A 16,728-nucleotide genomic window follows, 5' to 3' on the forward strand; every position below is an offset into this window, starting at 1 on the left:
CCTAGAACTCTAGGATTGAAGGAAGGAGGCGCAGGAATGTTGGGGTAACTTCTGCTGAGCTTTGCCCCTGACTTTTTTCCCCTCTCATGTTGAAAACCATTTAAAGCATTTAAAAGCAGGGTCAGGAAGCATCTCACTGAGGCCCTAAAACTCCTGGCCAGAGCTGGTAGAAAACCGAACCTGAATAGACGGGGTCAAACTAATGAGACCAGTGGTAGACAGCCACGCGGTTTCAGAACAATAACAGTAGTTGCCATGTATTGAGCATACTCATGGAACTATGTGCTTTATATTGGCTAGTCCTTCAACAAGCCTACATTGTATTATCTTTACTGTACAAATGAGGAAATTGAACCTCTGTTAAATCAACTTACGTTACACAACAAGTGAGGATTTGAATCCAGATTGGTTTGACTCAGAGACCATGCTCTTTCTAGCATACTAGATTGCTACTCAAAAAAATTGTCTGATCTTTTTGGCAAAGGTCTTCTTCTCTGGGAACCTGACACCCGAAATTCTAGCAGTAGAGATTCATTCCTTTGACTTACTTTTTTTTCTTCTCTAAAATGCAGATAGCTCTGAGAGAGGTTTCACATAAATCCTGATCATGCACACTTCAAGTCAAATAAATGTATCAAAATATTTTTTCTTAGAAAAAATATTTTTCTTCTTAATCAAAAGAAGAAAAATACTTTTCTTCTTAATCAAAGAAGAAAAATAATACAGTACACCCTTACACATGGAGGGGAAGAAAGATCAGTGATTGAAGAAAAAGGCTGAAAAATAATGCTGAGAGCGACGAAGACCAAATTTAGTGTTATTTACAATAAAACTTAAGAATACACCTACTACAGCTACTCTGGAAAACGGTTTGGCAGTTCCTCAAAATGCTAAGCATAGAGTTACCATATGATCTAACATTCCACTCCTAGGTATATATATATCCAGAGAAATAAAAACATGTCCACATAAAGCTGTTATGCAAATGTTCAGAGCAGCAACAACATATGAAAACAACCTAAATGTCCATCAACTGATTAACGGATAAACAAAATGTGGTATATCCATACAATAGAATATTATTTGGCTATAAAAAGGAATGAAGTATCAGTAGACGCTACAGCACAGTGAAACTTAAACACATTATGCTAAGTGAAAGAAGCTGGTAATAAACCAGATATTATATGATTCCATTTATGTGAAATGTCCAGAATAGGTAAATTCATACAGACAGAGATCAGTGATTAGTAGGGGCTATGCAAAAGGAGAAATACAAACTGACCAGCAATGAGTACAGGGTTGTTTGTGGGAGGTGATAAAAATATTCTAAATTCAGGTTGTGGGGATGGTTGCACAGTTTTGTGAATACACTAAAACCACTGAACTGTATACTTTAAATGGGTGAGTTTCATGGTATATCAAATATATCTCAAGAAAGCTGTTAAAAAAAAGAAAGAAAAAACTACTAGTATCAAGGTTGTTATTATGACTGATATAACATTTTCCCTAAAGGAAGAACACATGAAGAAGACAGGAAGAGATCAGGTTGCCCTAAACTCACTTTATGTTACTCTTCCTGCTTTGAAACTTTGAGTTGAATGGATGGGCCTATGTGTTTTCAAAGGGAAAATATTTTTAACTATGATTACATAATATCTCCAGTTGCTGATGCTAAGAAAACACCATCACTAAAAATGCCATTCTAGCTTTTCAGGAGGTTGTTGTCCAGTGTGTAGATAATTAAAACCCTCTGTCTTTGCTCTTATCCATTCTTTTTTTCCCCTCTTCTTCCAACCTCGACCAGCCTTTTGGCCAGATATAACTCATTCTCACTTTAAGAGAATGGCAAGAGAAACATAAGAAAACAAATCTTAAATTCAGCACTATTTTTCCTTTTTCAGCATAGAATCACAGAGTCTTGGAATTGGCTTGGTCTTTTGGGACCATCTGGTGCAAGCCTCTCTTTTTCATATAAGAAAACAGGGCCAGAAATAATAAAAGCTAACAGTTATGGACTGTTTACTCTATGCCAGGCACTGTAATTTACATGTATTACCTCATTTAATCCTCACAACAACCCTCTAAAATATGTACCATTATTACCTTTATTTTACAGGTGAAAAAATGAGGCACAGAGAAGTTTAGTAAATTTAATTAGGTCACACAGCTGAAAGATAGGAGATCGGGATACAAACCCAGGTGGTCCAGCTTCAGACACCAAACCTTTAACCACTACTGTTATAGTTTCTCCTAAAAGTACTTAAGCTATCTGCCTGTCATCTTATAACTACTTAGTGGTAGGTCCAGAACTAGTACAGGTATGAGGGACCCACCCCAGTTTCCACTTACTGACAGAATGACAATGGGAGATATAGTTGAAACCAGGACCTAAACCAAAAAGGATGAATTTTTCCACCCACTGCAATCTTGATTTCCACCAATAATTGAGACATTGAAACAGAGCCGTCAGAGGTAAGAAGACCTTCCGGGAAGTCACTACTGACTTTACTCTGCCATGAAGGGAGATAGGTTTTATAATCCTATGACAGTCTATACCCACACTTTTTTTTTTTTTTTTAATTCTGGAAATCACTCTGCCAAGTTCTGAGAAGTGATATCACTAAGATGTAGATGAGGCAAAAGATTCAACCAGAGGACTCTCCTGATGAGACATACTGACTACCTCACTACTTAATTATATATTCGTAGAAAAAGTTAACACAATGACAAACTATGAAATGGAATAGAATAGGAGTCTTGAGATAATTTACTGTAGAAAATACAGCATCTCTTATCTATATCACTCAGGGAGCTCAGAGCACTTAGCAAACAACTCATTAATTCTCTGCTGATTTTATTTATCAGTTACTACATTCCTTAACCCTCACCACACCATCACAGGTAAGGGGCAGGAGTAGAGCCAGAACTATTATATTCCTCTAACCCAGGCTAAAACGGCCATGCAAATGGACAGGGTGCTGCCAGGGGCATACGAAAATGAGTAAGAGCTGTCTTTGGGAGCTGCACCTAGGACACTGCCTCAATCATGTGACATTTCGGGCAAATTTTTTAATGAAAAGAAAAGGTAAAAAGTATGCTTAGAATCACTACAACAAGTTCCAACCATTACAGCATCCATCTCACAAAGGTTTGAAACCAAAGTTAAGTTAACCAATGCTAAGTTTTCCTAAGGCATGCCTGTAAACTACGCCTCAAGAGAAGCCAGGGTTATGCTTTAAATTAAAATTAAAATGCTTTCTTATTTAAATATGTTCGATATCTGGGTTTGGGATTGGTTGCTTGCTTGGGGGTAAATTTTGTAATTTTGCCAACAACAAGCAAAAGTTTATGGATGTCAGCAGAACGGAGAAGCACGTGAAGAGAGGCATGTGAGAGAGGCCTGGCACCAGCAGTGAGCTAGATGCGCCAGCAGGCAATGCCCGCCTCCACCCAGACTGCAGCCTGCCACCCACCTGGGGACCCACACCCTCGCTCCTTCCAGCCCGCAACACCCCACAGGGCCTAAGTCACAAGTTTCCCCTGCGTTTCCCCACTCATAAATCCTCTTCCAGCTTCCTCGGTTTCACTTAAATCTTTTTCATTCCCAATCCTCACAGACATCCTATTGTTAGAAGAAATGACACCAAATTTCCAAAGATCTCACTCTGGTAGGTCTGACCAAGCTGTTCTTTGCATCCTCCTCTCTACCTCTCAGGTGCCAGAATTGGTCCAAATCCACTTCTAAAAGTGGATGACACAAAATCGACTGAAGAGAGGGACTCTTCTCATCATAAGCTCACATTGTGTCTGCCACGGAGCCGTATTATTGTAGGTCTATCGCTTCTAACCAGATTATAATAAATAGTACGGGGTCTAATCACCTGACTTCTGCCTAGCACATCGCTGTACCTGAAACAGAGGTCCAAGTAAAACTGATCAAGTAACTCCCCTTCATTTGCTCCCCTTCTCTCTCTCTGTCCCTTCCACAAAAAAAAAAAAAACAAACAAAAAAAACAAATACTTGAATTCTCTCATCAGCAAGAAAAAGTTTTTGCATTTGCCTGCTAGAGATGAACTTCTATGAAAAGTCACTCCTGCCACGTCAACCCTAAAAGGAATCTGATCAGAGGCAGCTCTAAATTGTCTGAAGTTATTTCACTCCACACTCCTGTTCTCTGTTCAAGGCCTAATCCCATCAGAATTATTTCCCTGAAATATATAGCTTCCTTCCACGGTGTCCCCTCCACCTACATACACACACACACATACACATGTACACACGTGTGTGCACACACACAAATTATTCTCTAATGCTATAAAAAGACGACGATTAGGAATCCCATAATGTAATTGCTATACTAAAAAGAAGTAGCAGGCGAAACTAATAAGGAAGGGTGAAAAAAGGTGAAATATAGCAGTAGACTTCAGGAAAAAAAAACTACAGTCTGTGATGGGGGTGTTAATTGAACCCAGAGAAAAAAGAAAAGAGAGAGAACAAAGGCATGTTAAGAAAGCAAAAAATAATTTTTTTAACCTCCTTCAGTGATTTGATAACTTCACTGTAGATAATATGCAGAGGAAAATTGGCTGAAAAGTGCCATATATAGTTATTATGTTCTAAAAGTAAAAACTATTCACAACAATTACAGCTATTCGTTACTATCTATAAATAGTCTTCTTAGTAAACGGCACCCAAAATTTTTTGTGTTTTCCTCATTTTTAAACCTGCATGATTTTTGACACAGAAATTTTTAAAAATCAAGAAACATTTAAAAATATAGTTAAAGGGGCTTCCCTGGTGGTGCAGTGGTTGAGAGTCCGCCTGCTGATGCAGGGGACACGGGTTCGTGCCCCAGCCTGGGAAGATCCCACATGCCGCGGAGCGGCTGGGCCCGTGAGCCATGGCCGCTGAGCCTGCGCGTCCGGAGCCTGTGCTCCGCAATGGGAGAGACCGCAACAGTGAGAGGCCCGCGTACCGCAAAAAAAAAAAAAAATATATATATATAGTTAAGGTCTTTTTAAGAAATGCAGTATGTTTGAATTTTTCTTCTCCTTCTCTTCCATCCTATCAACCCCACTACCACTACCTCTACACATATGCAAAACCCAGCCTATTGCTAATATGTCAGAAGACAAGGAAGGTTCTTAAGAAACAAAAGAAAATGAGATATTAAATGGTCCAAAACTCTCTATGAAATCTCTATGTTCCCAGAAGGAACAAGCAGATAAAAGCCACTTCTGAAATACACTTGCTGGAGGTCTTGACAGGGCTTTCTTGCTGTTGAGATCTACTGCCTGAGAATTTTGCAGGCATTCCTTGTTCTTAACATTTATTAAAAAAAGCAAAAAGTTACCAAAATAAAAACTTACCTACATTCTCAACAAGAAAACACTAGGGTTCTCTCTTTTTTTTTTTTTTTTTTCTGAATATCCCCACAGTAATTTTTGACTAAATACCTATCAATCAACTGTAATCTAGACGGTGCTGCCTACTTTGGGTGTTATGCGTGTGTGTTTCTTTAAAGTTCCAAAAGGTTGGTAAGACAATCTCAGCTAGTTTCCCTACTAATTTCTGAGTTTTCCAATAAAAGTCCTTCACAAAATCAAAAAAGCAAAAGCAGCCAAGGAATGCAATCACCACGCTTCCTTTCAGGGTCCAGCCTTCCTTGTAAAGACCTAGGTAAGCCCACTAAGCGAGCTCCGTGTGAGAATACAAACAAACAAACAGAGCCCACCCTAAATCAAGTAACCTCCACAATGCTTGAGACGGAAGCTCAAAAATACTCATTCAATGTGAGGGGCTTGAAAGTAACAATAGGAAAAGTCCCAAAACAATGAAGAAATGTATGTGAACTGATCATCCAAGTGATCTTTTCACTAGCTCTGTATCAAGAGGGGGGAAAAAAAAAGAGCTCCTACAACTTTACAGACACTATGTGTCTCAGACACGTCAACCGTATGTAAGATTTGTGGGCTTGTAGAAAGAGGGTGAGGCCGATCCTGAGTAAGTAATCGTGCTTTAGAATCAGAGTCCTTTTCAACACACCGCAGTTGTCTCCTACCTATAACACCGAACACTCAACATTCCAGGAGAGGTTTCTTCCTTCCCCTTAATCCTTCCAATACACAAGTTGAGGAATAAGGAGAAAGGACTTTTTTTCTTTCTCTTTTTTCTCTTTTTCTTTTATTTTTTTTACTTTCACCCATGGGTGCTCTCTCAATCCAAAACTCTGTGTGTGTGTGTGTGTGTGTGTGTGTGTGTGTGTGTGTGTTTATTTCCCTCTTAACACGGGGCCAATGATCCTTATCATTTTCAATTTACAGTACTCAATGAACTATTTTTTAAATATATTATTTGAGAGACAACACACAAAACCGTGATTTAGATTTTTAAAAATCTCCAAATGTTAATGTCATTCAATACCAGAAAATCTTATAAACAAAATATATAATCCAACAATTATACCTTTAGAGTATTATTTTGACCTTCCTATCACCATAGTTTAGGCAATATTAATGTAAGGAGCAAACTCTTGAACCCACACCAGAACCAGATCTCCATTCACACCCACCCACTTCGATCTACTGCCTCAGTAGGTTTTAATTAGAAGACTAGAATTAAACACTTTGGCCACAATATACATTTAAGTGCCCTGATGGGCTTCCTTTCAATAAAAGTCTGATAAAGTGTCTTTAAAATAGAGTCTCTTTGGCCTGGATTATCAAATATGCCTTTAGAGCTTGGTTCTACATTTTATGAAGCAAGATTAGCAGGAACGCATACCTGATTAGCAACAAATTTCAACAGACCAAATATTCCAAGTAAATAAGCAACAGAGAAAAAAGAAAATGAGAAGGAAGGAAAAAAAAAGAAGAGAAAGAAATATATACACACTTAGGTTTCCTGCTCCGGGTTAATAGAAAAAAAAAAAAGAAAACTAGAATGTGTGACAAACTGAAAAAGCCCTTTTGATATTTGTATACACAATCCATACATTTCTTAAAAGGTGTCTCACAGCTAAAATAATGCAATTCACAGCTTTGCAATAAGGTTAGGCTTTGGCAAGGCAACCCGGAAGACTTAAAGATCTAAACATCACTGCTCAGGTGCTTTGTCTGGGATATCATGCACGACACAAATAACATTCAACAAAGGAACTGCTTACTAATTTTCCATACATTTCAAGACCCGAGTAATTACATATTTGATCAATGGTCACATCTTGAAACTATTTGTTTTTTAAAAGAGAAACACAGAGAGGACTCAAGAAGAAAGCCACCCTGTGTGCCCTCACTCCCCCCGCTTCCTTTTTTTATGTGTAACTATCAATGTATATCAGCCGGGCATGCAATCATATTTATTGTCACTTTCATTCATGTCATGCCCTTGCTTATATGGTTTAGATATGAATTATTGACTGTTACACTCCTTGTTGTAATAAATAAATAAATAAATAAATAGGATGTCAGGTACTTTGCACTGCTCTACAGCGAGCAAGCAAGTCAGGGGCCAGCAGAAGCTCCCGCTTTATATAACCACCCCTCGTTCCTCATCTTTATGCCCTGGTTTCAGATTGCCTTCTCAACTCTTTCTTTTTACAGGGGAGAGACTCACCCACCTTGGAAAATTAAGGATTAAAATAAACAAACAAGAGGATGTTGCTAAATGTCCTTCCCAGAGCATCTGTTGTTTAAGAACACCTCTGATTGATGACCGCTATTTTTTAATTGTTGCTTTAAATTTTAAATGCCCTCCTGGGATGTGTTATAAGTGTGTTAGTCCATGATATGAGGTCTAGAAAGTAGAAAAACAACAGAATGAGTGAGCTCGTGGCATTCTATTCTCCTAAACCCAGTGATTCTCCCAGCTATAAAATCACAGGGCACTCAAATACCGATAACCTGATGTTGTGTGACGCTTTCCACAAAGATATTTGACAACACTCTGTCGAGAATCTCTAGTTTGCTGCTTCGTGTAATTACAAGAAAAAAAGGAAAGGAAACTTTAAACACTTAAACATCCCGGTGCCCAACTCCAAAAAAATTAAGTGTTTTAAAGATGGACCAAAATATATTTCTTCAGGAAACGGACTTTTACTTTCATATTTTTCCCCCAAAGGCACATCATTCCATAAATTTCCCTTCATAACCTCTATTTCAGCCTCAATTTCAAGGAGGCCGGGAAGAGAGTTAAGGCAAATAAACCAGTAATGCCTGGTAATAACTGTCAAAGAAACTTGGTGCTTTCTTTTACAGGAAGCAGGGCTACTAGGACTTCCTACTGGAATATGCGATCAATCTTGAGAGTACTTCTATTCTGAAATTTTAATATTTAAATAATGGGTTCCTGATTGCCGGTTAAGTGGTCAATTGGCCAAAGAAAATGCTTAAATGTTGGAATCTCATTCCTACCTGTTTTTTCTTTGATTTCACACAACACATTAAACAAGGCAGGCTTCATTCTGTGGCAGTTTAAAGCATGTTTTCTGCAAGAAAGAAACAACAGAATAGCTTAGGTGGACTCTAGAGATCAAGCTGCTCCTAATGCACAGGGGGAAGAAAATGTGAACATTTAGCCAAAATTATAGACCAAGCATAACTCTGTGGCATGCTTCAATTGCTTTATGACTTAATAAACAGAGTCCCGCCATAGAAAAAGAACTAATGTTAATTAGCAGGGAGAGAGTAGGGATTTAACTACAGAACAGAACTAATCTCAATTACGCCCATTTAGGAAGAGTTTTGGGCTTGTTTGTTTGTTTTTTTTTTAAATAAGTAGTTTAATCCAAGTGGAAGTCTTAAACCAATAATCCTATCCAGGGCAATGAATACACGGCAGAGTCGAATGCATGGGTTAACAGTTTTGTATAATCTATGCAATCACCACAGCCTAGGAGCTGTCTGCTTCTCGGTCCGTGTGTGTTTTCAAATTTAATTCACCCATGTGTTCGAATTCATTCCGCAGATGCCCCTGTATTCTCATAAACACAAGATGCTTGAAAGGTCTTCTGAGTAGAACTGTCAATTTATAAAATTTCAGTCCCCAAGTTAAAGAGTATGGAAATGCATTGCCAGGGGGCAAACATACCCATATGGGGAATAAATTCATTTCTCTGTGTTCACATTATGTCGCTTGTGCACACACTGCTTATTTGCAGGTGTTGAAATTCAATTATTTACAATTAGGACCTTGCACCCACTGGGGGAAAAATAAATACAATTCTGCCTTTTAGATTAGTGATTTACCTGGTTCTTCTGTGTGCTTGTATTCAGAATGCACTTGAAGACCAAAACAATACCTTTCCCTTTATTTTACTCTGGAAGCACTTAGCAGAAGGATATTGTTTTGGAAACAAAATACTGATCATATCAGCTATTAGTTAAGGGAATTCTGTTGACTAACTAAAATGAATGTGTAAAGATAAATGGGAACCTCTGGCACTCAAGACACATGCAGTTCTTTTTAAATCCCTTTCAAAGTTAAAAAACAGACACATCCTCATGAACGGAAACCATGAACCATGCTCTATATACTGTACATCAGAGGAGTCATAAACTCAAAATTCAAAAGTATCAAAATAAACATACACATTGTGTCTAAAATAGGAATGGTTCCCTATGTAAATAATAAATGTACATGATGAAGATCTGACTAGGGAAAGGAAACACCCGATTAAAATATTTGCTCAGTTACATTGTTTAACCAAGAAGAAAAGCTTAGTGGCGATTTAGTTCTCTTGTGGGATGTGCAAAAAAGGTGAAAAAAACTTCAATGTATCAAAGACTTCTTTCTGGGCCTTTTAAAAGAGTTTTTATTAATTGGATTCTTATATAAAGGCCCAAATGCAAAAACAAACAACAAAAAATTCCACACGGCTTTGCAGAAATATTGCATTGCCACAGCACATCAGTGGGGTTATAGAGAGAGAACAGAAAATGTCACTATCCCAAAATTGTGTCTGATCTCTCAACATCTAGGCCATTAAAAGGAGGAACCCGCCAAGCCACGGCTGTCCTCAGTTGTACAAAAAGGAGTGGGACTAAATATCAGAAAAGTGGTGAGTTTCCAGTCTTACCGGCCCCTTCAGCTACATAAACTTGTTATTAAAGCAGTTTATTGGTATGTCTGAGTTTATTTTCCTGGAACAATGTAATGGAGAAATCTGTTCCAATTCCAAAAGAGACTGCCAGTGGGAAATCTTCCTCTTACCCTACCTATTAGCTTTTCTCTGGATAATAAAATTCAAAAAGGGCACCAATTAATTTTTGAAAACTTTCCCCTATTTAAAAAAAATTTAGCATAGTTCCAGTCTTTGAAACTTCCCAAGTTTTCAAGCACCCATAAACCTCAGGACTGTTGAGTTTACATGTTGCATGCGCTTACAGCTAAAATAAGAGTGTAATTCACAACATGCATGTTTTTAACTGCTCCTCATTTTCTAAACTCAAATTCCTATCTCCCTTAGACAAAAATACATATAATGATGTCTTCTCCATATAACTAAGTCTTGTGAGGTACAGGAATTGTGTATATATGATTAAAAAGCCCAACTGCTTCTGAGATTTAACAAAGCTGGGTAATTGTAAAGACATATGTGGTCATTAGATTTTTTAAATTCTTCCTTTCGAGATCGGCCTTGGGCAAGCAGTTGGTGGGCTGCTATTTAGTTAGTGTTTTATTTTGAAAAGAGAATTTACTGTAAAATCCTAGAGTGGAGAATTATATACCTGGTAGTGGATTAAGTTGAGAAGCTACACAGCTTCTTTATTATGCTTCCTTAATGAAGATCTTCCTATCCTATAGGATTGAAATACATAAAATACACACTTGCCTTCATTTCTATTTTAGTAGCATCTAAGTGGTCCTGAAAGAAGCATGGGAAAAAGAGCATGCTTGATTTCCCCCCCCACCCCTTTTTAAAGGACCATACATTCTGTACCACGGAAGGTTAGTAAGCCCACTCAAAATAAGAGACAATAAAGTTACACTACATATCTGAGCCTCTTAAACCTACCAAATATGTTTAAAAGCAAAAGTATCTCTTCTTTCTTTACATCAGCTTTTCTTGAAACAGAATTAAATAAATGCAAAATATTTTCTGGATAGCTGACAACTACTGACAAAGAATTACCTTGCCTTTTTTTTTTTAATCGGGAGATAAAGGGGAAAAGATAAAAATTAATTTTGGAGGAGTAGTCCAGCAAGAAAATCCAAAGTCTCTAATTCAGGGAAGGGGTCAACTAAATTTGCAAATAAAGTGTTCATGGGACATTTTATTTTGTAATGTTACGGAGTCCTTCAACAAGAAGTCATGTAATGCTGTTCAAAACTTGACGATTCTGCTCTCTCTGATACTTTTTTAAAGCAGTAAAAAGTGCCGAGGGCCGCTTTTGGATCAGTTGGCAATATTTTCGGCGTGCCTGAGTGTTTGTCTGGATATATATGAAGACCTCTATATTCACACACACACACATACACACACACACACTATATATATATATATATATATGAAAATATATATATACACAGCCATATCACGGCATGGGAGATTACACTTTCGATAACAACGCTCCTTCAAATTTTACTCCTCCGCCATATAGTTGCTCGTCAAAATGGGCAAAGAAATAACATTTAAAAAGAAAGCGCTGTGGTGATTCGGTTCCCATTGTTTCCCCCAGCGAGAGGGAGAAAAACAAAAAACCCCAAGAAAGGAAAAGAAAAGCCTCCATCTCACCTGGCCTGCGCCTCATCCAAACTCTGGTCTGTGATGGTCATAATTTGCTGTAAAATGTCTCCAATGTCCTGCTTCCTCCCGCCCTCCCCCTCGGTCCCTCCGGCCCCATCCTGCAAGTGCTGGGACAGGCCGGGGTGTCCGGCCATCCCGACCCCAGCATGGGAATGCATCAGCCTGGGCTGCTCGTCCATCTCCAAAGGCAACGGCAGCCCCCGGCTCTTCCTCTTCTGCTCCTCGGCTCGGCTCCTGGGAAGCACCAAGGCTTTTTATCCTTCAAGCTGTCTTCAAATCCTTTTCAGGATAAACAGGGAAGGGGGGGAAAAAGAAGACCAAAAGAAAAAGAAAAAAAAAATCCCTTTGCCTCTTTAGAGGATGGTGGGAGGATGGGGAGTGGGGAGGGGGAGGGGGGCGTGAAGGGGTTGCGGGGTGAGGGTGGGGATAAGGGCTGGTGGGGAAGGGTGTTGACTCCAAAAAGCAAGAAAAATAAACCACCTTCCCACTTGACGAAAAGAAATCAGAGCTGGCTTTTGGTTTTTCAGTCCGGTATCCTTTGCAAGGCAGAAATGGGCTCCCGGCGCTTATATCTGTGGCTTAATCCTTTTGCAAATATGCATTGATCGGGAGAAAGGAGAGGAAGGCAGGGGGATTGCAATGCAAACTTTCCCCCCCACCCCCCGCTGCCCCCCACCCCCACTCCGGGCCAGAGTGATCTCAAAGGGGGTGGGCTGTTGCAAAAGCCAGATCTCCCCCAGCCGCGGCGGCAAGGCAGAGCACAGGCTCTCTCCTCCACCGTGTCTCTGCAAACTCCAGCAGCCCCGTCAGCCTCCTGCTTTTGTTTAGCTCAGGCTCAGGACTCCAGAAACATACACAGAAAAACCACAGCCTGAGAGGAGGAGGAGGACGAGAAGGAGGAGGAGGACGAGAAGGAGGAGAGGGGAGGGGGCAGAGGAAAGGGAGGAGGGGGCGGGGAAGCCGGGAGGCGGGGAAGGGAAGGAGGGAGGAGGGCACCCGGAGCCCCGCCCCCCTTCCCTGATTGGCCATCGGAGAAAAGACGGGCCCCCTCTTCCCCCTGCTTTCCTCCCTGCGCCTCCTCCTTGGTCTCCTTCGGCTCCTCCTCGCCCGGCGCCCTGTCAATCAGAGTTCAGAGGTGGGCCGGGAAGGAAGGCGAGCTGCTACCAAGTCTCCAGTCCTTAAAGGTGCAATGATACCGAAGCGCCAGCTCGGTTAGTCAGTTCCCACTTTTCCTGCCTGCCTCACTTGGGTTCTGTCCTTGAGAAAAATGTGGCTCCACTTAAAAGCAAACGTATAAAATTAACACGAAAGAACAAGGACGGTGTGGGTCGCCCCCTCAACTCGGGTTTTTCTTCTGCTGTAACGTTGCCGTTTAAAACTTGATCCTTTTAAATCGTTAGAGCTCAGGGAAACTGTTGAGAGCGAAAGTTTGTCAGCACGAAGTTGTTATGAAACAATCGAGCTGTTAATATAATTAATAATGATCTCTAATAAATGGCATATGTAAAAAATAGATTTTAAAAAGCAATCACAATAGAGCTAAAAGTAATACTGAACTGTGACATTTTGGTTGCATGGAAACTAAATTATGGATTATGAAACTAAATAATGCTGAAAAAAAGGATTAATAAATAAGTTCACCAAATGAAACTAATTCAACATCTCTCTGTCTTCCCCCTGGGGGAAATTAGTTATTTGGCTTAAGTACTTAATAAAGAAATACATTATCACAGTCTGGTTCTAGTTTTTAATATAGTCTAATAAGCATTATTAACTGGGATAAGAAGCGAACTGACATCTATTGAATGCCTACTACGCACCAAGTAATTTACATGAGTTATTTTATTTAATCCCCAAGACATCTGTGTGAGTTATGGATTATTAGTTCCATTTTACAGAGAGGTAACTTCGAAAGGTTAAGTAACTTGTCCAAGGTCCCATGTGTGAATAGTGTAAAAATTAGTTATGTGCCCATCTTGTCTGAAAAGAGACTCAAGATGCTTAAAATGATACATATTCAAACAAATTGACTCAAATTGAAAATGAGTAGGAAAGAATGAAAAAAAAAAATTAAATAAAATCAGGGGATGGGACTTCCCTGGCGGTCCAGAGGTTAAGATTTCACCTTCCAATGCAGGGGGCACGGGTTCAATCTCTGGTGGGGGAGCTAAGCTCCCACATGCCTTGCGGCCAAAAAAAAACAAAACATAAAACAGAAGCAATATTGTAACAAATTCAATAAAGATTCTAAAAATGGTCCACATTTATAAAATAAATTAATTAATTAAAATAAAAGCAGTGGGGGCTTCCCTGGTGGTGCAGTGGTTGAGAATCTGCCTGCTAATGCAGGGGACATGGGTTCGTGCCCTGGTCTGGGAGGATCCCACATGCAGCGGAGCAGCTAGGCCCGTGAGTCACAACTACTGAGCCTGCGCGTTTGGAGCCTGTGCTCCGCAACAAGAGAGGCCCGCGCACCGCGATAAAGAGTGGCCCCTGCTTGCCACAACTAAAGAAAAACGCTCGCACAGAAACGAAGACCCAACTCAGCCAAAAATAAATAAATAAATGTAAAGACAGAAATCTATAAAATTTATTAAATAAATAAATAAATAAAAATAAAATCGGGGGGGAAACCTAATAAGAAAATCGTAGCTGAAGTTCAATACTATCGCTCCAGGTAGACCATCAATTCACCTCTCATCTTTCCATCAGGCACATGAGAGAGGAACTCTGACTGGGTACACAGTCACAGTGGCCACAAGATAAAAGAGCAGATGAATTATTTTGGAAAAGCCAGGAACAGTATTTCGGAATATAAAATATTCTACTGTGCAGATAGCCCTCTTCCTGGATGGCAGTATAGCCAAAAGAAATGCATTGAACTGCTCCAAGCATAAGTGTACCTGATCCGCAAAATGGAAGGTAGCCTCACCAAATGCTTTGAGATCCTCAAATAAAATGTTATTCTTTTTCTCAGGCCAACCTCCTTCCCAATCATTACAAAAAATAAGTCTGGCAAGATAAGGGACTTGTGACAGGATTTCAAAGCAATTCTTAAGCTATTTGGTACTCATTTGCATGAGGGCATGCAGTAGGGAGTGTTAATTGCAATTACTATGTCATATTACTCGAAACAACTGTTCTATCCACTTACATATCCTGACTTGTTAACTGGGTTTTTTTAATCAACACTAATAATCCTCAAATCACATATCAGTCCCAGTGAGTGTGAGTTAGCACATCCCTGACAACGATGAAGTTATCATGTCTTAAAGCATGAAAAGAAGTTAACTCAGAACCAATAAGAAATCAGTTTGTGAGTAAGTAATTAGAATTACTAAAAATCTAATAAAAGTTTACTAGGTAAAGTATCGGAAAACATACTATCAGTACCAGAAGACCATTGTCATCTAGGAACGTTTTAGTAGGGAAATAAGAAATGTACAACAATAATATTAATGACTATTAAGTGCTTTATAAGGATAAGATATATTCAAGGTGCTTTATTAATTTAATCACCACAATTATTTGCCTCAACACCTACACTTTTATAGTATTGCCAACACTATAGTGTTGCCGAAATATATTTTAATACAAAGTAAATGCTATAGAAGGTATGCTATGCCTTGGACATCCTATAAAGGATGAGATAAGGGGACGATTTGGTTAGAGTGATTAGAAGAAGACTTTGAAATGGAGCTGAAGGATAAGTTGGATCTAGAAGACATGGTGAGTGAATCTGACAGAAATACAGAGTTTCTCTTCAGGCAAAATGGAAATGATTAGCAAAGTATAAACATGAGGAGTCTGAACAGTAGCATTTGTGCTTTATTCGGTGTATGCTGGGAAGCCACTGAGGAAACAGGGGAGCCGAAAAGCATGTTTGAAGAAAAACTATCTGGTTGCCCAACACAAAATCTAAGAAGATGAAATAAGGAAGGTAAATTAGGAAGGTGGCAGAAGAAATGGAAACGAGAGGGCAATTATGAGGAACGTTTTCAAGGAAGAGCCACTAGAACTCAATAATTGATTTTGTGTCAGTGGGAAGAATAAAGAAAATGTTTTCAAGCTTGGGTGAGAAGAATGCAGTGGCACTCACAGAATAATAATTATACCTATAGATAGAATTTGTTGAGTACTGATTACGTTTCAGGCACTGTGTATACATTACCACTTAATTTTAACAATTTGACAATTTTAATAACATCCTTGTAAGGTTATAATCTCCATTTTGTAGATGAAGAAACCAAGGTTCCTAGAAGTTAAATTACTTGACAAAATATGTATTTAAAAACTCTCTTATTTTTAATACTTTACAGAGGATCAAGAAAGAGGAGACACTGCCGTAGGTGAAACAGAATAAAAATTAGTCTTCTATTTGCATTAAACAAACAAACAACAAAAAAAAAACTTCTAAAAGTAGGAGGAGAAACTTACACATGCAATTTTCATACATTCTGGTTTGTGGCAGGGGATGGGTAGTACTTTTTTGTACCTTCCATACCTCAGCAGTGCTTTAATTCTAGTAGGTATGTATTAAATATGTGTTGAAAGAATGAATGATGAATAATCACACTGTATTTCTTTAGAATAATAACTGAAGTCCACTGAATCATGTTTTAAGGGCATGACATGAGTCATTACCAAAATTTGGCCAACTAGCAGAGTAGTTCTCAATCTGACCTTATTCTAACGTTTACAAAGTCACCTCACCATGTTTGCCTCTGCTACGTCAGGATTTTGTTTACTCTGAGGATCCCCTTTCAAGCCTCATTACAAGCCCAGTAGCATGTTGTCTCATCTGCACTAAGGAACAAAGATCGGGGTGCAAGAGGAATGTACAAGGACCTCGGTTTCTCCCCCAGAAAACAAAATGGTTGCAAAGGCATGGGTCCCCTGGCGTAGTCACAGAAATAAATTCACTACCACATGGTGTTACATCGTCTAAGCAGAAACTCATCTGTGTATCTTTATGATTACG

General features: G+C 39.2%; 1 protein-coding gene across 3 annotated transcripts in view; it reads right to left on the reverse strand.

Annotated features, from left to right (window-relative positions):
• The window catches only part of PBX1 (PBX homeobox 1), a 316,019-nt gene extending 303,716 nt beyond the window's left edge, over positions 1–12,303 (reverse strand). For all 3 annotated transcript variants that reach the window (XM_082833826.1, XM_082833827.1, XM_082833825.1), the window contains exons 1-2: positions 11,736–12,303; positions 8,413–8,486 (exon numbers count right to left, since the gene is read on the reverse strand). In XM_082833826.1, coding sequence (XP_082689952.1) covers positions 8,413–8,486; positions 11,736–11,926 — 265 coding nt within the window. In that variant the 5' untranslated portion in view covers positions 11,927–12,303. The remainder of the gene's footprint in view (positions 1–8,412; positions 8,487–11,735) is intronic.
• Positions 12,304–16,728: the final 4,425 nt, after the last annotated feature.

This window comes from Leucopleurus acutus, assembly GCF_964270905.1.
Source record: "Leucopleurus acutus genome assembly, chromosome: 2".
NCBI classification, from domain to species: domain Eukaryota; kingdom Metazoa; phylum Chordata; class Mammalia; order Artiodactyla; family Delphinidae; genus Leucopleurus; species Leucopleurus acutus.